Source organism: Dromiciops gliroides, chromosome 1 (genome assembly GCF_019393635.1).
Source record: "Dromiciops gliroides isolate mDroGli1 chromosome 1, mDroGli1.pri, whole genome shotgun sequence".
NCBI classification, from domain to species: domain Eukaryota; kingdom Metazoa; phylum Chordata; class Mammalia; order Microbiotheria; family Microbiotheriidae; genus Dromiciops; species Dromiciops gliroides.
In genome coordinates this window covers 223,905,839-223,927,562 of record NC_057861.1, presented here as the reverse complement: position 1 = coordinate 223,927,562, position 21,724 = coordinate 223,905,839, and the positions used below count along the sequence as shown (strand labels likewise).

At 35.9% G+C, this 21,724-nt stretch overlaps 1 protein-coding gene across 5 annotated transcripts in view; it reads left to right on the top strand.

Annotated features, from left to right (window-relative positions):
• ANKRD12 (ankyrin repeat domain 12) overlaps positions 1-21,724 on the top strand; it is a 176,203-nt gene that overhangs the window by 96,245 nt on the left and 58,234 nt on the right. For all 5 annotated transcript variants that reach the window (XR_006355615.1, XM_043994086.1, XM_043993907.1 and 2 more), the window contains 3 exons: positions 2,953-3,099; positions 7,356-7,559; positions 11,403-11,545. Coding sequence is in view for 4 of the 5 variants with exons in the window: in XM_043994086.1 (XP_043850021.1) it covers positions 2,953-3,099; positions 7,356-7,559; positions 11,403-11,545 (494 nt within the window). In the remaining variant the exon portion in view is untranslated. The remainder of the gene's footprint in view (positions 1-2,952; positions 3,100-7,355; positions 7,560-11,402; positions 11,546-21,724) is intronic.

The following is a 21,724-nucleotide window of genomic DNA, read 5'->3' as shown; positions in this document are numbered from 1 at the left end:
AAGATTTTTTTAAGTGGTTCAAGGATTTTAGAAATAACAGAAAAAATGAGAAACATTGAACAGGAATTGAAAATATATATAATTTGTACAGACTTATGGTAATTGAACCTTATTATATAAAGAATATTTTTAGAAGAAAATTACATCAAGATAGAGTTAAATGATTGATGAGTTTGTACCACTGCCCCTTGGCTAACTGTTCTGGGATCTGGGAGACCCATTAATTTTTCTAGGTCATTAGAGTTCCATTTCATAGTACTCTAATCTACAAAATGGCACGTTGGAAGAATTAATGTGATCTTTTAAGTGTTTAACTTCATCTAGAGGAGTAGCTCACTGTTCAATAGCATCAAACTAAGTACTCACTGACATGAAAACAAAGTTATAATATTTGAATGAGAATGAAGTAGTTCTACATAGATATATCTAATTAGCTCCTGTGACTATAGAGATGGATGTGAGTACAGGTGCAAATAAGATATGTTCTGGAGTAAACAAAAGTAGGATCTAAGCCCAATTTATATCTAGTCACTAGGTTGTGATGAAATACCAGACTTGTCTGGTATGGGTCGGGATATAAGCAGAGCTACAGGAAAAGATATCAGGTAAGGTATGGTCAAAGCAGATTATAGGGAGAGTCACCATATGGTTCATGATGAAGACATAAAGTAATCAGAAAATGGATAACTTAAGCTGTACAGGAGTCTACAGGGTGAATAAATTATTTTAATAGCTTTTTCTTGGGTGGTGGGACAATCCTACTCTAATATTGGTATACTTCCCAGTTCTTTTTTGTTGTCTTTCTTTCTTTCCTTCCTTCCTTCCTTCCTTCCTTCCTTCTTTCCTTCCTGCAGGACAATGAGGGTTAAGTGACTTGCCCAGGGTCACACAGCTTGTGTCAAGTGTCTAAGGCTGGATTTTAACTCAGGTCCTCCTCAGTCCAAGGCTGGTGTTTTATCCACTGCACCACCTAGCTGCCCCTTCCCAGTTCTTAAAGGAACCAAAATTCCTTTAGGGCCTCAAAATCTGGTAGGCTTATATGAGCTCCTTTACCATGGGTATCCTGTAAGCAGAAAAATATTCTTAGCAAAGATGGTAGGCTCTCTAGACTACTGAGTTATAATGATTTTCCTTTTCTTTCACTCTTCCACTCTCATCCCCATCGGGGTCTTATTCCTACAAGATAAGGGATACCATTCCAGAATCCTATCATGTTTGATCTGGAAGTCACCTTAATGATCATCTAATACAAGACCATTGTTTTACAGATAAGAAATATAAGAAATCTTATATGCAACATTACACAACTAGTAAATGATAGAACCAGGATTTGCACCCAGGAATTCTGTCACCAAAATCTAGTATTCTTTCTTTCTCTTTTGGTGAGGCAATTGTGGTCAAGTGACTTGCCCAGGGTCACACAACTACTAAGTGTCAAGTGTCTGAGGCTGGATTTAAACTCGGGTCCTCCTGACTCCATTGCACCACCTGGTTGCCCCTACTCTTTCTAATCATGTTTCTTCCCCCCCCCCAATCCTACACAAAGTACCTTTTTCCTGGGAAAGTGGAGATGTACTTTGGCTTACCGAGATCTATTCAGTGGAAGGTGTGAACCAATCTCAGCGTATGTAGTTAGCAGGCTTCTAGATCTATTTCTTGGATCCATAATCCTTCCAGTACAAAAGGTCCCAAAACCTTACCTTTTGCCACTAGAGTACAGATTTTTCTGTACTTTATTTCCTTATATATTTCATATTGAATTACCTTGCCCTTCAGTCTGGTTTGGAGGGAAGAGTCATAATTATAGGATGTAGAAGCTAACACCAACCTAATCAGTACAAGGAGCAGTCAGTATTTTGAGGATAGGAAACTGCTGCCCACAGTTTCTCCGAGGAAGGGTAATATTAAGCAGTATACAATTACAAAAACTTCCAACCTCTTTCCTTGTCTTACATTTGGAATTTTTCCCCCACTAGATGGACCATCTGACTTTGTCTCCTGTGCCCAAGTGGCTCTTGATTCAGAAAGCTAGACAGTTCCATGACTTGGTTCTTAAAGCCTTGTAAAACCTAGAAGTTCCAAGAGAACCCCCTCCAAAAAAATCTGTTCTTTAAGCAGCCCTATGTGTTTGTTATTATTCAGAACAAGTTATTTATAAATGTCCTTGTCCTTGAAGTTCTTGAACTTCCATGAATATTAGCTAGGGAGTAGCACTTAGCCACCCTGAATATTGAAAAAGGATCTGCAACCTTTACCTAAGACATTCCATAATTTATACTAAGCCATCCATAATCACATTCTTACACCTGGGACTTGCTATAATTATTCCTCATGGTAAAAATTTGCCTAAAATGTCTTGAATTCTTGGTTTCTGAAAACGTGGAAGAGGTTTATTATCAAAACAACTGAAATTGTAAGGTTATCAAATTCAAAGAAAAATACAGTGTGTGTGTGTGTGTGTGTGTGTGTGTGTGTGTGTGTGTGTAGCTTGCTAGGACAACAGGTAAGGGGGGAAAGATTGTAGATTATCAAAAGCAAGGAAGATTATGTAAAATTAAGAAATAGGGAAAGGAACTATTGTTTGAGGCTGTTAAAATGTTATAGAATAAATCATTAAAATGCAAAATGTTCTCAAAATAATTTAGCTGATATATTTTGTCTGTGAACTCTGAACAAAGTTAAAAATCTTTAAGAAGCTTTCAGTTCCAAAGATGCTTTTATTCTTTAATAAGTGATTTCTATATTAAAGTGTACTTTGTACTCAGATAAAAACGGTGCTTCTGAAACTTCAGACAGAAGTTTTCATTTCTTATGCACATGTACAGGATGTTCCAAAAGTCTCAGTACCATTTTAAACTTTAATAGCTTAAATAGTTTTTAAAGATCTATTTACTCTTTTTTCTTTGAATACTTAACTGTTTCATAATCATGCATATGTATTAATATTTCCAGAAAAAGAAGGCCCAGAGAAGAAGAAATCCAAAAAGGAGGCTGGAAATAAGAAAACAACACCTGTTAGCATTCTTTTTGGTTACCCATTATCTGAACGTAAACAGATGGCCCTTGTAATGCAGATGACAGCAAGAGACAACAGTCCAGGTGATAACTTTAAATTCTATAAATTACGCCTTTGGTTTTCCTCAGTAACACTTAGTCCTATGTTTATACATTAAAATAAACTTTAAATGTACGTACCTTTTCCTGCAATTGCTTTTAGCATTTTGAAATTAGTGTGTATATTTCAAATATTTTATTTGTATTGTTTTCATTTTTGTTTTTGTTTTTTTAATTTTTGCGGGGCAATGAGGGTTAAGTGACTTGCTCAGGGTCACACAGCTAGTTAAGTGTCAAGTGTCTGAGGCTGGATTTGAACTCAGGTCCTCCTGAATCCAAGGCCAGTGCTTTATCCACTGCACCACTTAGCTGCCCCCTGTTTTTATATCTTAAAAGATTAAACAACCTCTAAGAATTCTAAAATGTATTAATGTACTATCAGTAGTAGTAGAGCAAGAAAATTTAATTCATTTTCTTTCAGTAATACATAAAAGTGCTATGTGATTTTTCCTACAAATACATCAGATTTTTTTTTTTGCAAATTACATCAGATTTTTTTAAAGTTTTCATGAAATCATTTCGAAATTTGAACATTTCCATCATTCAGTTCATTAGCTTCCTACTAATGCTATCATGAGAAAGAAGCATAATTCAGTTTTTTTCTATTAATCCCATAATAATATACTTGTATTCTCTAAAATCTTCAATTAGTTGCATGATTCTAAAGGTATGGTCTGTTGTAAAAAAAATCATCTATACAAAGAGTTGTTCCCCAATAGATAAGTCATCAAAGAATTCAAGAAGGTAATTTTGAAAAGAACTGTTAGCAACCATAGAAAAATATGTTCTAAATCACTGTTAATAGAGATTCAGATTAAAACAACTCTGAAGTTTTGACAACCTTAAATCCATCAAATTTAGGTCAATAAATCAACAAGTGTTTATCAGGCACCTGCTAATTGCTAGGAACAATGCTAGGCACTGAGGATATGAGTACAAAGAATGAAACAATCTATTTGTAATGGATGTACATTCTAATGGGGAGAAAACAGGGACATATAAAAACATGCAACATAAATATAAAGTTAATACAAATATGTAATAGAGTACTTAAATACAAGTAAGATTTTCAGAGTGAGGACACTGTAGTTGAGGCTTTATGTAAAAGATGGCTCCTGAACTACATCTTAAAGGAAGAGAGGGATTCTGTGAAGCAGTGATAAAGGAGAGTGTGCATTTCAGGTAAAGGATATGGTCAGTGTAAAAGCATGGAGATGGAAGATGGAATATCTTATGTGAAAAGCAGAGATAAAACTGGTTTGTTTGTATATTAGAGTGTGGAATGGGGAGTTACATCCAGGGATAATTGGAAGATAAGTTGATTTGAGGCAGTTAGGAGGTTGTTATAATCTAGGTGAGAAGTAATCAAAGTCTGAACTAAGTTGGTAGCTGTGTGAATAGAAAGATGGGTCTGATGCAAATGATATGAAGGTAGAAACAGCAAGAATTGGCAGCTGACTGGATAATATAGAGTGAAGAAAAGTCCAAGATAAATAATACTGAGGCTATGAACCTAGGAGACTAGAAGAATGGTAGTGCCTTGGAGAGAAATAGGGAAGTTTGGGATGAAGTGAAGAACAAAACAAAAAACAGAGGAGTTTGGAGTATGGATGAAAGATATTTTGAGTTCAAGATAATCTCTGGGACATCCAGTTTGAAACGTGCAGTAGACCAGACTTGGTTTAGGAAAGAGAATGAAGTTGTATATATAGATCTGAGAAGTATTGCAAATGGACAATGAATTAGTCTCACAATTGAACAGGAAGAGAGTGGCTAGATTTGGCCTTTGGAAATTATAGACATGTTTTATGTAAACATGTTTTTAATACTAATATTCTTCCAGTGTTGTAAGATAGTAAATCATGAAATACACCATAGTTTCCCCAGAATTGGAATTGAGATTACAAATAGCTCAATAAAAAGGCTTAAGAAGATGGTAGCACATTACAATTATGAAGGAGATAATAGTTTACTTAGAAAATCCTAGGGAGTCAGCAAAGATGAATTAAGACAATAGCTTCAGCAAAGTGCCAGGCTATAAAATAGACCCTCAAAAATCAGTCATCAAAAATAATAATTACAAAATTACAAAATAATTACAAAATCCATTGACAATAATGGGAAAATTTGATTCAAAATTACTACAAATGGCATAAAATATTTGGAGATCAATTTACCAAAAATACACAAAATGCTTATGTAAATTCAATTTCAAAGTACTCCTTAAATAACAAATTGAAGGAATAATCAGTTCTCATGGCTAAACATTACAATATAAAAATGGCTACCAGAGTTATAGTTTTAATGCTATATCAAACTATAAAAATGATAGAACATGATATATAATAATAACAAAATTCATTTGGTGAAATAAAAGATGGAGACCATCAGGGAAATTAGATGTGGGGGAGGAAGGAAAATATCATCTTCAGACCTCAGACTATATTATGGAGCAGGGTTTAAAAAATAGAAAAAGGCATCAATAAAGAGACTTAGACAATAAACCTGAAAACATAAATTACTTAAAGAACTTCCTCTATGTCCATAGCTGCTGGGAAATTTGGAAAACAGTCTGGAAGAAATTAGGTTTAGACCAACATCTTATGCCATATTCCACAAAAAAATCAAATTGGTTGTGTCCCCTTATATTAAAGAGCATACCATAAAAGTTACAGTTATTAAGGAGTAGTAATATAAAGGGTTCCTTCGAGGAAATATTTGAATATAAGAAATAGAACAATAGCATGGTGAGTTAGAGATACCTAATGAATAGTACCCACACTTCATTGGTATCCTGTTAATGTCAAACATCCCCTAAAGGAATTTTAGTAACTAACAGGATGGGATACTCTAAACTAGACTTGTGGGAGAACATGGGCAAAGAATAAAGAGCTGGTAAGCATGCATAGATTGCAATCTGTACTGTTGATGGGAATACCTTTATCAATGAGGTCATAGATCTATTCAAGCATTTTAGTAGAAAACTTTAAAAATATCTGATTTCCTGTTAGTCCACAGATAAACTTGCAGATCTGAGTTCTATTTCTATTTATTTGAATTTTATTTCTGTTTTGCCTAAAGTTATTTCAATTTCTTTGCATTTGGCATGATAAGTATTTTATGATATTTGTATATGTTAGCAAATTTATGAATAGCAAGAATATTGTTCAGTTTTATTTCTTAACAGCATTTTTCTATAGCTATTAAAATACACAGAGGAGTTTGCTTTAAAGAGGTACATAGCAATTTTCTTCATGGATATTTTGATTAGTCTTCTAAAGAGTTCTAAGTTGTATTTTAAAGATGTTAAAATCCTCAGCTCTACTAAATTTCTACTTTAATGTCTCATCATGTTGTGACACAGAGTGCAACTCTTTTGTGTTTTCTATTGCTGTGCAGTTCATATACTATTTCTCTTTTATGTATCACAAAAGATATACACAACTTGATGAAAGTCTTCCTTTCTATTTCTGTATTGCTTCAGGATTATGTATATATCACTTGGTTTGTGTATTTGTCATTGTCTTTCATTCTCCTTTCATGACCAGTCTAATTCCTTTTATGGTTATACAGATCTTCAGTAATTAATTTTATGCCATCACTGGTAACATACTACAAACTCCTTATGGCTGACACATAGCTACATCAGCTAGGACATAGATTTCTCGAAGGTGAATCTTTTTTGGGGGGTGGGGGGCAGGGCAATGAGGGTTAAGTGACTTGCCCAGGGTCACACAGCTAGTAAATGTCAAGTGTCTGAGGTCGGATTTGAATTCAGGTTCTCCTGAATCCAGGGCTGGTGCTTTATCCACTGTGCCACAAAGCTGCCCCTGAAGGTAAATCTTAACACACTTGTTGAAGGAACAAGCCCAGAAGGAGTTACTAACATTCTTAGCTCCTTTTATTATACTTGATGCTTTGATGTAATATCTTTAAGTCTTATACCTCAATTATTTCATAGTATTTCTTTAAATCAGCTCACATGTAATTTTATAACGCTAAAGGAAAATCTTTTAGCGTATAGTTAAACCATCTTTCAAAGAAGCTCCAAAAAAAAAATCCAAAGAAGTTAAAGTATGAAGAGCTATGTGAAGAGTTCTCATGATAGAACCACAAGATTATGTGCACTTCGTTCATTCCTATCAAGGCTTCACTACTGTTTGTTGAAGTCTTCTAATATCCCAAAGCTAAACAAGTCTCATAAGTCCCAGTTTTTACTTTGACTTTCTTTTTACTTACAGATTCCACCCCAAATCATCCTTCACAGACAACACCAGCATCGCAAAAGAAGACTCCCAGTTCCTCATCTCGACAAAAAGACAAAGTTAATAAAAGAAATGAGCGTGGGGAGACACCTTTGCACATGGCAGCTATTCGAGGAGATGTGAAACAAGTCAAAGAGCTAATAAGTTTAGGGGCAAATGTGAATGTGAAAGATTTTGCAGGTAAGTTGGCAGTTCAAAGTTAATATACCGGTACCTGAATATATACTAACAATTTCTATCTATACTATCATATATGCCAATCGTTATTTGCTTCCTTAATTTGTAATTAAAAAAATATTGCAGAGGACTTCTGACTAAGGTGGCCATCTGAACAGAGACAGGCAGGCAGTCTAGATTCCATATGCTTATTGCAGCAAAAACCTAAACATAGCAGCAAAATAAAGTGATCAAGACATCCAGTGAGAAACCATAGTACATGATTTCGTCTCCTTTCCCCCTTGAACTGCAAAAAAAGGAATACAGAAACACACAGAAAGGGACCCTCCAAAAAAAAGAAAAAGTCAATACTAGCATAGGCAAAACAAAGATATCTGTGCCTACAAGAGTCAATGTTCAGAGGTGGCAAAAGCATAGAACTCCCATAAGAAAGCCCCAGGGTGGTCAAAAATCCCAGTGTGGATCTTAGAAACAAAGAAGCCCAGGCAGAATTCAGACTGGGACACCCCAGGCACAGGATCTCTAAAGTCCATTGTACTTTGTCAGCAAATGTCATAGAGGACCCTGAGGATCCAGCCCTTTGAAGATCCTCAAAGACCAAGAGAATCCTAAAACCTACATCTCTACTCATAATATAGACACACCCTTGGAGGTAGAAGTCACCTCATGAACCTAGGTGTTCTACACTGGGCCTGACTCAAGCCAGTCCTCTGGTAGTTTCAGTTTGACATTGGAATAAAATGAGACTCTTGTAGGTCATTAACAGCTAACAAAAAAGATTTTTACTTAGCCATAACAGGAAAAATATATTCAATAAGGATAGACATTGAGGACACCTCAGATTGATTTAGCTGAGCAAAGCTCCCTTGCCTAAATTTCCCATCATGGTCCACTAGCCAAGTATCTATCTCCTGTGGCTGCACTGCACTCAGGCATTGTGGTAGTGTCATCAGCTTTGTATTTAAAACTCTTCAAAATGTGGTTCTAGCCACGTTTATCACGTGTCCCTTCAAACTTTACTTTCTAGCCAAACTGACCTACTTATGTAGTTCCCAACATACATCATACCATCTTCTTCCCCATTAGACTGTGAATTTCTTGAGAATAGGAACTGTCATTGGTCTTAGTTCCCCAGCACTTGGCATGTAGTAGGCACTTAATAAATGTTTATTGATCAGCTGGTATGCCTTTTACATAGACTTATCCCTTTACCTAGAATTTCCTGTCTCCTCACCTCTATTAGAATTCCTAAGGGGCAGCTAGGTGGCGCAGTGGATAAAGCATTGACCCTGGATTCAAAAGGACCTGAGTTCAAATCCAGATTCAGATGCTTAACACTTACTAGCTGTGTGACCCTGAGCAAGTCACTTAACCCTCATTGCCCTGAAAAAATTAACTAATTAATAAATTTTTTTAAAAAATAAAGAATTCCTAGCTTCCTTCAAGACTCAGTCCAAGTGCCCTTTTCTTTAAGAGGCCTGTCCTGATCTCCCAAGTGATTAATATCTTTGCCATTCTCAAATCCTTCTTCCCCACCAGAGATAATTTTGTATATGTTTTCTTTTCACTTCTCTATGTAATATAAATAAGCTCCTGCCCCTACCATGTAAATGTAAATACCTTGAAGTTAAATACACACACATATTTTATTTGGCATTGTTCACATGGATTAGGGCAGCTAGGTGGCACAGTGGATAGGACACTGGCCCAGGAGTTAGGAGGACCTGACTTCAAATGAGGCCTCAGACACTTGGCACCTAATAGCTGTGTGATTCTGGGCAAGTCACTTAACCCCAATTGCTTCACACATCCAGTGCCATCTCCAGTCATCCTGATGTATTTATCTTGCTACTGGCCCAGATGGCTCTGGAGGAGTGAGGCTGGTGACTGCACAGCCCTCCCTCACTTAAATCCAATTCACTGCAAGTCATGACATCACCTCCCAATGTCACCTTCCTCTTTGAGAACAAAGGGCAAACAGCAACAAAAAATTCACATGACTTAGTGGAGTGAATTTTAGTTTCTAGTATAAATGGGCAATTTTTTTAAAGTTGTGAAAGCTCAGAGAGAATCAACTCTTTTCAAAGAAAGGCGTTTTTGTTCATTTAAAATGCTAATTTAAGCTAATGACTGACAAAAAGTTTTTAAACTGAGGTCCAGGTAGACCTTTTTTAATGATTAGGATGAAACTTATTTGCAACAGTATTCTTTGCATTTTAAATTACTTGAGTTAGGGGAAAGTGGGAGTTTAAGTAGCCTTGATAATCCTCCTGAAATGTCATTTATACTTAGTAACTGCTCATCTAAGCCTTCACATAAAGTAAGATAAATATATCAGCCCTTCCAAAGTTTAAATTACTAATTTTTTTTTTTTTACTGCACCTCTCATTTCATTGGTAGAAAGAACTCCCATCGAGGAAATTTAGTGTAGTGATGGAAATTGGCAAGGTTTAGAGAAAGGCATGGGGCTCCCTGAGTGCTTCAGTGTCTGTCTAGGGTCATACCACCTGTTAATCATTGTCCAGTGGGATTTGAAACCAGGTTTTCCTAGCTTCAGGGCTGCCTCTTTATCCATTATGTAACACTGTGTCAATGTAAAAAAAATGAATTTGGTTCATTGTCATTTCCTCCAAGCAGAGTTTTGTCTTACTTAAAATAAAGACAGCCCAAGCTAAATATATAATAAAATTTAAACCAAAAAGGTTTTAACTTACCTTTCTGCTCATTTCACTCTTCTTGCAAGTATCCTCTCAGTTTATTTACTTTCAGCTGGTTATTTTTTTACCTTACACAAAATTTGTAATGGTCAAGGTGTTTATTTTGAAAATTTTGATTAATTAGCATTTCCTAGTTTAAAAAAAAACAATTTTTAGCCTAGGAAATTAATATAGAATATGATCGGGGCAGCTAGGTGGCACAGTGGATAGAGTACCGGCCCTGGATTCAGGAAGACCTGAGTTCAAATCTGGCCTCAGACACTTAACAATTACTAGCTGTGTGACCCTGGGCAAGTCACTTAAACCCAACTGCCTCACCAAAAAAATAGATAGATAGATAGATAGATAGATAGATAGATAGATAGAAAGAATATGATCATTTACCTACATAAATGAAGCTTTCTAAGGTTTTCCTAATGTTTGCATGTGATAATGTTTTCAATTAGCTTTTTCTATATTACCTTTTTCTTGGTTATGCTGTTTAAGAAAACAGAAGAAGGGGCAGCTAGGTGGAGCAGTGGATAGAGTGACAGCCTTGGATTCAGGAGGACCTGAGTTCAAATCTGGCCTCAGACACTTAACAATTACTAGCTGTGTGACCCTAGGCAAGTCACTTAACCCCAATTGCCTCAGCAAAACAAACAAACAAAAACAAAAAACAAAACCCCCAAGAAAACAGAAAAAAGTAGGTCTGGGCAGGATGGGGTATGTGTATATGTATGTTTTTATACCCCATATGTATGTGCGTATGTGTGTATATACATATAGCTGTTTACATATATATATATATATATATATATATATATATATATATAGTATATGTATGAATGAATGATATCTATGTGCAGGCATCAAGATAGTATAGTGTATAGAGTGCAGAATTTCAAGTCAGGAAGGCCTAAACTTAAATCCCATCCCAAACATTTAATAACTATGAGTAAATCTTTTAACCTCAGTTTCCTTATCTGTAAAATGAAAATAAGTATGCCTGCCTCACAGGGTTGTAATAATACATTTGAAATGTTTTGCAAACTTTAAAGAATTATATGTTATTATATGCTTGTATTCATATGTTTTGTATTATTTTCATACATAGTGGCTTAATATTAATTAAAAATTTTAACTTTAGGTTGGACACCACTACATGAAGCTTGTAATGTTGGATACTACGATGTTGCTAAGGTTCTTATAGCAGCTGGAGCAGATGTTAACACACAGGGATTAGATGATGACACACCACTCCATGATTCGGCTAGTAGTGGGCACAGAGATGTAAGTATAATAGACAATAGACCAAGATTTCAAGCATCATATTTAGCCCAGAAAATATTTGGAACTTCTATATAAGTTGCTTAATTCTTCTTCATGTCCTTTTTGGGACTGGCATATCCTCTTTATAAAGTAACTATTATATCTGACAATTTAAACAGTTTTGTCAATATTTTTGTTTTAATATTTTCAGAACCCTAGTAATACCATAATATAATTAAGACCCATTTGTTTTGGTAATTGAATTTTCATAAATACCATAAATTCCAGGCTTCCAAAGGGTTTAATGCTTAAATCCCTAAAGCTCTAAAAGATGAGATTTCTATATAAACGAGAAATCTTTGTTAGTAAAAAGAATATGTTGTATTTCCCAATTTCCAGAGAGATTTTCTTCTTTGAAAAGTGACACAGAGAACTCTCAAAATACCTGTATATCTAAAATGTAGAAAATGATTCATTTTTCTTAGTATTTCATATATATTTAATAGCAAAATATTGTATATGGTATTACAAGTTACTCTTCATTGTTAACTCTAAACATGTCTGTATACATATTGAATATGGTGAATTTTCACAATGATTTTAAAAATAGATGATATTATAATATTACATAATAAATATTAAACAGTACAGTGTTCAAAACTCTACATTTTGGAACCCAGACCTTCTGACTCCAGAACAAATATATACCTTTTCTATTTCTAGGGCATATTATTCCATTGCATTACTACATGATAACTTATTCAGCTCTTCTGTAGTTGTTGGAGATAGAGGTTTTTGCCAGGTTGGGGGGGGGGGGTGGCGATTACAGAAAAGGGATAGTGTTCTATTATAAGTAGAGCAGCTATAAATATTTTTGTGCAGTTAGGTTCTTTTCCTCCCTTCCCCCCCTTTTATAATGCTTTTGGGTTTTTTATGATACTGTCCTTTCCATTTACCTTTCACCCCACCTCCCATTGAGCAAATTTAAAAAATAAAAACTAATCTAAACTAAAAAACAAATCCCTCAATCCATACCTACATAGGTCCAGCAAAAAAGATTTCCCTATCAGCTATGTCTAAAAATGTATATCTCATTCTGCATTTCAAATTTGTCACCTCTGCCAGGGGGCAAGTGGTATGCTTTTGTGTTTTATCTTCACTCTTTTGGACTCCTGTTTTATCATTGTATGGATAGAGTTCTAATGTCTTTCAAAGTTACTTTTTTCTATGATGTTGTTATCATTGCATAACTCTGCTCTTTTCACTTTTCATCATTTCATAAAGGTCTTCCCAGTTTTCTCTGAAATTGTCCATTTCATCATTTCTTATGACATAATAATATTCCTTTACACCCTTATGCCACAATTTGTTTGGCTCTTCCCCAATAGGACACCACCTTAGTTTGCAGTTTTTGACTAATATGAAAAAACTTGCTCTAAATACTTTTGTACACTTATATCCTTTTCTTCTTTCTTTGATTTTTTTGGGTATAGGCCTAGTAGTAGAATAGCTGCTCAAAGATTATGCAAAATTTAGTAACTTACTAGGACTAGTTCTAGATTGCTTTTCAGAATGACTGAACCAATTCATAGCTCTACCAACAATGGTCTAAATTTACCTGTTTTCCCACAGTCCCTCCAATATTTGTCATTCTCCTCTTTAATTATATTTGCTGGTCTGATAAGTGTGAGGTAGATTCCCAGAGTTACTTTAATTTTTGTTTCTCTAAGTCATTAGTTATTTTGAGCATTTTCTCATATAATTGTTGATAGTTTTAATTTTTTCCTTTAAAAATTACTCTCTTTTATCCTCTGACCATTTATCTACTGAGGAATTGTCTTAGAAATTTTTATAATTTCCTTTTATAGGTTGGAAATTATACCTTTATCAGAGAAACTTTTTGGAAATATTTTTCCCATTTACCTTCAAGTGTTTCTCACATTAAATTTTTTGTGCAAAAACTTAAATTTTTAACAATCAAAATTTTCCATATTATTTTGTGTGATCCTCTCTATCACTGGATTAGTCATGAATTCTTCCCCTATCTATAGATCCAAAAGGTTATTTCTTCCTTACTCCTTTAATTTTTTTACGATGTGACCTTTTATGTCTAGGTCATATATCAATTTGGAACTTACCGTGTGTGTGTGTGTGTGTGTGTGTGTGTGTGTGTGTGTGTGTGTGTGTGTGTGTGAAGAGTTGGTCTAACTTTAGTTTCTGCCATCAAGTTTTCCCAACAGTTTTTGTCAAATAGTGAGTCCTCCCCAAATATATCATTTTTAAGTTTATTGAACTATGATATTATGTTAATTTTCGTATGTAAGATAACAAATCAGTTCCACTGATCAGTTTTTTTATCAGTACCAAATTAATGATTATTGATATGAAGTAGAGTTTGAGAGCTCATACTTTAGAAACCCTTTCCTTCCCAATATTACTCTTGTATATTCCCATTATTACTCTTGAGAGTGTGAGTTTCATTATTCTTTTTTCTAGCTTTATAACATATTCTTTTGGGAGTCTGATTGATATAGCATTGAATTAGTAAATTAGTTTAGATAATCATTTAGATTATAATTTTTATTGTATTAATGTGACCTGCCTATGAGAAATTAATGTTTCTCCAATTGTTTAGGTCTGTTTTTATTTCTTCAATGAGTGTTTTATAATCAGATTCATAAAGTTTTGTTGGTTATATATATTTAATTTCTTTAAAAATGAATTCTGGCAATATTAATATACATGTCTAAACTAGAGGATTAAAATTCTTAGAATAGGGAAGCATTCAGTAATCATCAAAACAATCTGGCACTGGCTAATAAATAGAGTGATCAATCAATGAAATAGATTAGGTACATGATACACAGTAGTAAGTGACTACAGTAGCTTAGTGTTTGATAAACCCAAAGATCCAAACTTTGGAGGTTAAAAACTCACCATTTGACAAAAATTTCTGGGAAAAATGGAAAGCAGTTTGGAAGGAACTAGGCATAGATCAACATCTCATACCATATACCAAGATAATGTAAAAATGGATGCATAATTTAGACATAAAGAGTATTATCATCAGTAAGTTAGGAGAGCACAGAAAAATGTACCTGTCAGATCTATGGACAAGGGAAGAGTTTAAGACCAAACAATAGATAGAAAGGATCATGGTAAGTAAAATGGATAATTTGGATTACATAAAATCAAAAAGCTTTTGCACAAATAAAAGTAGTGTAGCCAAAATTAGAAGGAAAACAAAACTGGGGGAAAATATTTTATAGCGAGTGTCTCTGATAAAGGCTTCATTTCTCAAATACATAGGGAACTGAACCAAATTTATGAAATAAAATCCATTTGCCAGTTGATAAATGGTCAAAGGACATGTACAAGTAGTTTTCAAAAGAAGAAATCAATAGTCACATGAAAAAATACTATAAATCACTGATTAGAGAAATGTAAATTAAAAACACTCTGAAGGGGGCAGCTAGATGGTACAGTGGATAAAGCACTGGCCCTGGATTCAGGAGTACCCGAGTTCAAATCCAGTCTCAGACACTTAACACTTATTAGCTGTGTGACCCTGGGCAAGTCACTTAACCCCAACTGCCTCACAAAAAAAACAAAAATAAAAACAAACCACTCTGAAGTGCTACCTCACACCTATCAGATTGCCTAACATCACAGAAAAGGAAGATGACAAATGCTAGAGGGGATATGGTCAGATTGAGACACTAATGCATTGTTCATGGAATTATGAAGTAGTCCAACCATTCTGGAGAATAATTTGGAAGTACCCACAAAGGGCTATAAAACTCTGCATACCTTTTGATGTGGCAATACCAATAAGTCTGTAGTCCAAAGAAATCAAAGGAAAAGGACTTGTTTGTACAAAAATATTTATAGCAACTCTTTTTGTGGTGACAAAGAATTGGAAATCAAGGGGAAGCTCATCAATTGCTTAATAAATATTGATATATTCTGAATCTCTGCTGAACATTAAATAGACGGAATAAATTTTCAGGAAGAAGTTGACTATTTACTCTGTTATTTTAACAGTAGACGTGGCTTGCTTCATTTAGGTCTTCACCACCAGAAATGCATTTTGTAAAACTATATTGCTATAGCACCTTCCTTCTCCCCTTGCTAGTATGTTGACTTAGCATAGTCCAAGCCTTTTCCAGCCTTATCATAGTATTGGCTTGATCTTTTTACTGATATCGCGCCTATCAATAATTCCCTATCATTTAGCAACAAATGTTTTTCCAAATAAATATTTTTGTTGGAATTCATCAGCCACACTAGGGAAGAGAATTAATGAGAAGCCATGTACAAACTGTGCTTATACAGGTGAGATTTTTTTTTTTTTTTTTGTGAGGCAATTGGGGCTAAGTGACTTGCCTAGGGTCACACAGCTAGTTAAGTGTTAAGTGTCCGAGGCTGGCTTTGAACTCAGGTCCTCCTGAATCCAGGGCCAGTGCTCTATCCACTGCGCCACCTAGCTGCCCCTACAGGTGAGATTTATTGGAAAATATTCTTTATAATCATCCAAGGCCTCAGATGAGCATGAAATAGAGAATGCTTTGAGGATTTGGGAGAGGCTATGAGCATCTCAGATAGGATTTACACTGGATACCTGGGTATCACTTTTGGTGTCAGATGTCTCATGAAGGGCACAGAACCAAAAAGAACTTCCAATCTTTTTAATTTTCTATAGGGAAGGATTTAATGCCAGTTTGTATCAGTGATGTTTGTTTTCCTCAATCACCAGAGATTCTAGCACAGTGAATAGTAGAAATACAAACTTGTATCTGTTATCTCTGTCTGTAGAACTATACTTTGAGATCTGTGCGTATTATACATGGTTAGAATGGCAAAGGAGTTAAGAAAAAAAGAAGAAAAAGAAAGGATAGAGAACCTAACATTCCCTAAATTCGTTAGACTCCTTCTCGGGGCCTTAGCTGGACTTTGTGAAGTATTATCTTAAATTTTCCCAGAGTCCAGGCTCACTCCACAGAGATAGCTTTGGTTTCTTAAATAGTTTTAAAGTGCTGGAAATACACTATTAACAAAGGAAAGGGGAAAAGTGAAAGCATCCTTAATCCTTTTTTGTATTTCTAATTTGATTCTTAACTGTCTGATCCAGTCTCTGGGCTTTAAAGCATGCTACAGACACACTGTGTTAACATCCACATAGAGCTTTTTGTTCAGCACCTCATTTCCTGAGAAGTCTCTTCTCCAGGAGAGAAATCAATAGGCCTAGTAGAATGGTCCTAACTTCATAAGTGAAGACAGGGAAAATTGTGCTGGAAAATATGGTTCAGGATTCGGGGATGAGAGAGGCCAATGACCTTTTGACTACACAGAAATTAAAATTCTGTATATCACAAACTTTCTTCAGGACAAGAATTAGAAGGTGCTATGCATGGAAAGCAGCATATAACATTCTCCCCCAAATGGAATTGCATGCATTTAATAATCAGGAAATTGCATATCACTATATAGTATGAAGATAATTTCTGTGTACAGTCAGGTCACTGACTTGTTAAAGCAAAAGTTAACATTACAAACCAAGGAGAAAGAAAAAAATAAACAAAATGTAAAGAAATAAAAGAAAAAAAAAAGATACAGCTTGCAGTTAAAAGTTCTAACCAAACCTATAAAAGTAACCCTGGGGGCGGCTAGGTGGCACAGTGGATAAAAGCACCGGCCCTGGATTCAGGAGTACCTGAGTTCAAATCCGGCCTCAGACACTTGACATTTACCAGCTGTGTGATCCTGGGCAAGTCACTTAACCCTCATTGCCCTGCAAAAAAAAAAAAAAAAGTAACCCTGAAAAAAAGAGAAGAGGTTGGAGTAAAGGACATTGATTCCAGTTATGGCAATATTTACAGAAATTTTACTATAATCATTTGCCAAAACAAGAAAAAAACCAAGACAGCCTAAAACAGGTAACATTCATTAAACGCTAATAATGCACTATTTGAGTCAAGTCAACAAGCATTTATCAAGTACCTACTTTGTGTCAGAGATTATATTAAACATGGGGGGAGCAAAGAGAAAGCAAAAGTGATCCTTGTAGCCAAAAGTCACTCAGGTTGTCCCATCCAAGATATTCAGTTTAATCAGGCTTGATACTAGATTCTGGCCTTCTCATGATCTCTGCTGTTTGCTCTCCTGATGACCTTCCCATCTCTGTCCCTTCTAATCTTTTTTTCTTAGGCCTGTAGAAGGAATGGAACCCTGGAAAAAGGAGTTTGAGAGGAAAATAAATAAGTATCCACTCTACACACTCCATGTAAATACATGCTTTCTACTTTCCTTGGACATTTTAATACAGAATCAAATACAAATTTTGCTTTAAAAAATTCAGTACCTGCCTTTGCAAAGTTTACATTTTAATAGGTGAGGAAATATCCATACCTAAAAGATAAATAAAGAAGAGGCTGGAGGTAGCCTTTGAGGGGAAGATACTAACAGATAGGGGAACATGGAAAAGCTTACAGGGAAGTGACTCTTAAATTAACTCTTTTTTTTTTCTTTTTGGTGAAGCAATTTGGGTTAAGTGACTTGCCCAGGGTCACACAGCTAGTATGTGTTAAGTGTCTGAGTCCAGATTTGAACTTGGATCCTCCTGATTTCAGGGCCGATGCTCCATCCACTGGCAATCCTTCCCTATAGCTGCCCCTCTTAGGTTAACTCTTAAAAGAAGCCAGAGATTCTAAAGGGGACAAGAAAAGGTAAATTGCAAGAATTCAGGCATGAAAAACAGCCAGTGCAAATGCACAGATAGGAGATGAATCATCATATGGTGGTTACAAATTACATGTGTTTTTTGGACTTTAACAATGTATTGATTGGTTGACTGATTTTTTTTTTGCCTTTAAAAATACTATTTACTATAAAGGATAGTTCTCTAGAAGAAAGAGGATAAAGGAGAAGAATGGTGGGGGAAACTATGATAAAATTAAAAAAACAAAAGACATCCATAAAAATTTTTATTAAATAAACAGAAATTGCTGTTATTTTAATAACCCCAAACTTCTCCTTTAAACAAAGGTCTATCTCTTTAATAAAGGTTGTAATTAAATAAATATTGGGTATTTTTTTAATGAGCAGCCCATGGGCAGTGACTAAACAAATCATGACACATGGGTGTAATAAAATATTACTGCACTATAAGAAATAACCAAAAAAAAAAGATTATTTCAAAGAAACCTAGGAAGACTTGTATAAACTGATATTGAGAATATAGCAGAATGAAAAGAACAATTTATACAATAATATTGTAAAGGAAATCAATAATTCCTAACCAAATTTTCAGGGGGACCAGTAATAAAGCATTCTGCTTCCCTTGTGATAGGATCAAAGATACGCAAGTCAGCTTTGAAAGTTACAAGTTGAATTTATTAAATACTAAAAAAAAGAAGCAAGATGTACTTAATAGAGTTGAATGTACATGCATGTACAAGCCTCTTTTTCTGTTCTGTTATGTAAATAGAAATGCTAATTTTATTTAGTGTTAAGTCCAAAGTAAAATAACTTTTTCTTTTTTAATCTGGAAAGATGATCAGGATCCATGGCAAGAATGAAAGACAACAGTTTTTAGCCCTTAGTGTTTCATTGGTATCTTTGTCATGACAAGTCAAAAAGGAAATTCCTCAGCATACTGGTTGTACCTCACTACAGAAAATGAGGCCAAGAGGCAGCTAGGTGGCGCAGTGGATAAAGCACCGGCCCTGGATTCAGGAGTACCTGAGTTCAAATCCAGCCTCAGACACTTAACACTTACTAGCTGTGTGACCCTGGGCAAGTCACTTAACCCCAATTGCCTTACCAAAAAAAAAGAAAATGAGGCCAAGAGTTACATAGCATCCCCAAGCATCAGTGAATTGTTATCTGCATTATTAGAGAGGTTATCCACATCCATGAGATAATAGATCCATTGGATTATTAGAATATCCACTTGGAGCTTATTATATTTGACATAAAATGCTAATCTAAATTTATTTCTGAGGGGCAGAGCCAAGATGGCGGAGGAAAGACATTAAACTCATAGAGCTCCTGATACAATCACCCCAATAATAGCAATAAAAGGACCCTTGGAGCAGAAAAACACACAAAAATATGGGCTGAGAGTTTTCTCCAGCAATAGATAGATTTCAGGGGGCTGTGCTGGGCCATGAATAAAGCCTAACTCCGCAATCAGGCCAACACACCAGACACCTGCCTGAGGAATTTGCCCCAGTGCCTCTGAATCAGTTGCAGCACCAGCGTCTTCTGGAACTGAGCGCACAGTTGGGTTGAACAGCTGGGGGGGGGGGGAGACTGTCCTACCCCAATGGGCAACCAGGAAGAAATCCTGAGCAGCGTGAAGGCGGGAGGGGAGCAGGCAGGCTCATCAAAGCTAAAAACCACACTACAGAAAGCTTTGCTGGTTGGTTGCTTAGTAAGTAGGCCTGAGGTTATCTCCAGACCTGAGAACAGGCCAGGTGAGAGTAAAACCTGGGGGGGGGGGGGGCCCTCCCCTCAAACCAAAACACCTGGGACCCTCTGAAGCTGGGAACAGGAGCGGAGCTGAGAAGCAGCCCCACCCCTACCCCACCTCCCAGTGGAGAGTTTAAAATCAAATGAAAGGGAGGCCAGGCAGGCTGAAAAGAAGCTCAACCATTCCCTGGGCCACGCTGTAGCTGGAACAGTATGTCCTGTTAGCAGCGCCACACTTTAAGAAGGAGTTAAAAGCCAAGAAATAGTAAGCCAGGATGAGTAGGCAGAGAAGGCAGAAAACCATCGAAAACTTCTTTGGGGGTAAGGTAGACCACAGTACAACCTCAGAAGAAGATAATAACAGGGTCAAAGCTCCGACATCCAAAGCTTCCAAGAAAAATATGAACTGGTCTCAGGCCATGGAAGCTCTCAAAAGGGACTTTGAAGAGAAAGTAGGAGAAATAGAAGATGTAGAGAAAGAGAGGAAGTAATGGAAAGAGAAATGAGAGCGATGCAGGAGAGTCATGAGAAAAAAGTCAACAGTTTGAAAAGCCAAATGGAAAAGGAGATTAAAAAACTATCTGATGAAAGTGACTGCCTAAGAATTAGGGTTGAACAAATGGAAGCTAGTGACCTCATGAGAAACCAAGACACAGTAAAGCAAATCCAATTGAATGAAAAAATAGAGGGCAATGTGAAATATCTCCTTGGAAAAACAGCTGACCTGGAAAATAAATCTAGGAGAGAGAATTTGAAAATCATTGGACTACCTGAAAACCATGATCAAAACAAGAGCTTAGACACCATCCTCCAAGAGATTGTGAGGGAAAATTGCCCTGATATTCTAGAAGCAGAAGCTAAAATAGAAATTGAAAGAATCCACCGATCACCTCCTGAAAGAGATCCCAAAAGGAAAACCTCCAGGAATATTATAGCCAAATTCCAGAACTCCCAGGTCAAGGAGAAAATACTGCAAGCAGCTAGAAAAAAAGGAATTCAAGTACTGTGGAGCCCCAATAAGGATAAAGCAAGATATAGCAGCTTCTACATTAAAAGACAGAAGGGCATGGAATATGATATTCCAGAGGGCAAAGGAACTGGGACTTCAGCCAAAAAGCACCTACCCAGCAAAACTGAGTGTAATCTTTCAGAGGCAAAAATGGGATTTCAATGAGAAAGAGGTCTTTCAAGCATTTGTAATGAAAAGACCTGAACTGAATAGAAAATTTGACTTTCATATACAAGACCCTGGAGAAGCATAAAAAGATAAACAGGAAAAAGACTTCATGAGGGATATTAAAAGATCAAACTGTTTACATTCCTACATGGGAAGATAATACTTCGAACTCATAAGATCTATCTCAGCAAGGAATTCACAGAAGACACAGGTCTGAATTGAATATGAAGGGATGATATCTGTAAAGCATTTATGTTTTGGTTTTTGTGGGGTAGACAGGGTGGGGTGTCTTATGTCTGGGGCTGGATTTGGGCTTGGGGCCTCCTGGGTCCTGGGCTGGTGCTTTGTCCACTGTGCCACCTAACTAATCCATGATGACATCATTAAAATAGGGTTGAGGTGTAGGAGGAATAAACTGGGGGAGGGAGAAGGGGAGAGATGATCTGAGGAGAGGTAGTTCACATGAAGGAAACAAGAAAATAGCTTATGGAGGAGAAGACAAGAGGGGGAAGGAGTTGGGGAGTGAGTGAACCTTAATATCATCAGAATTG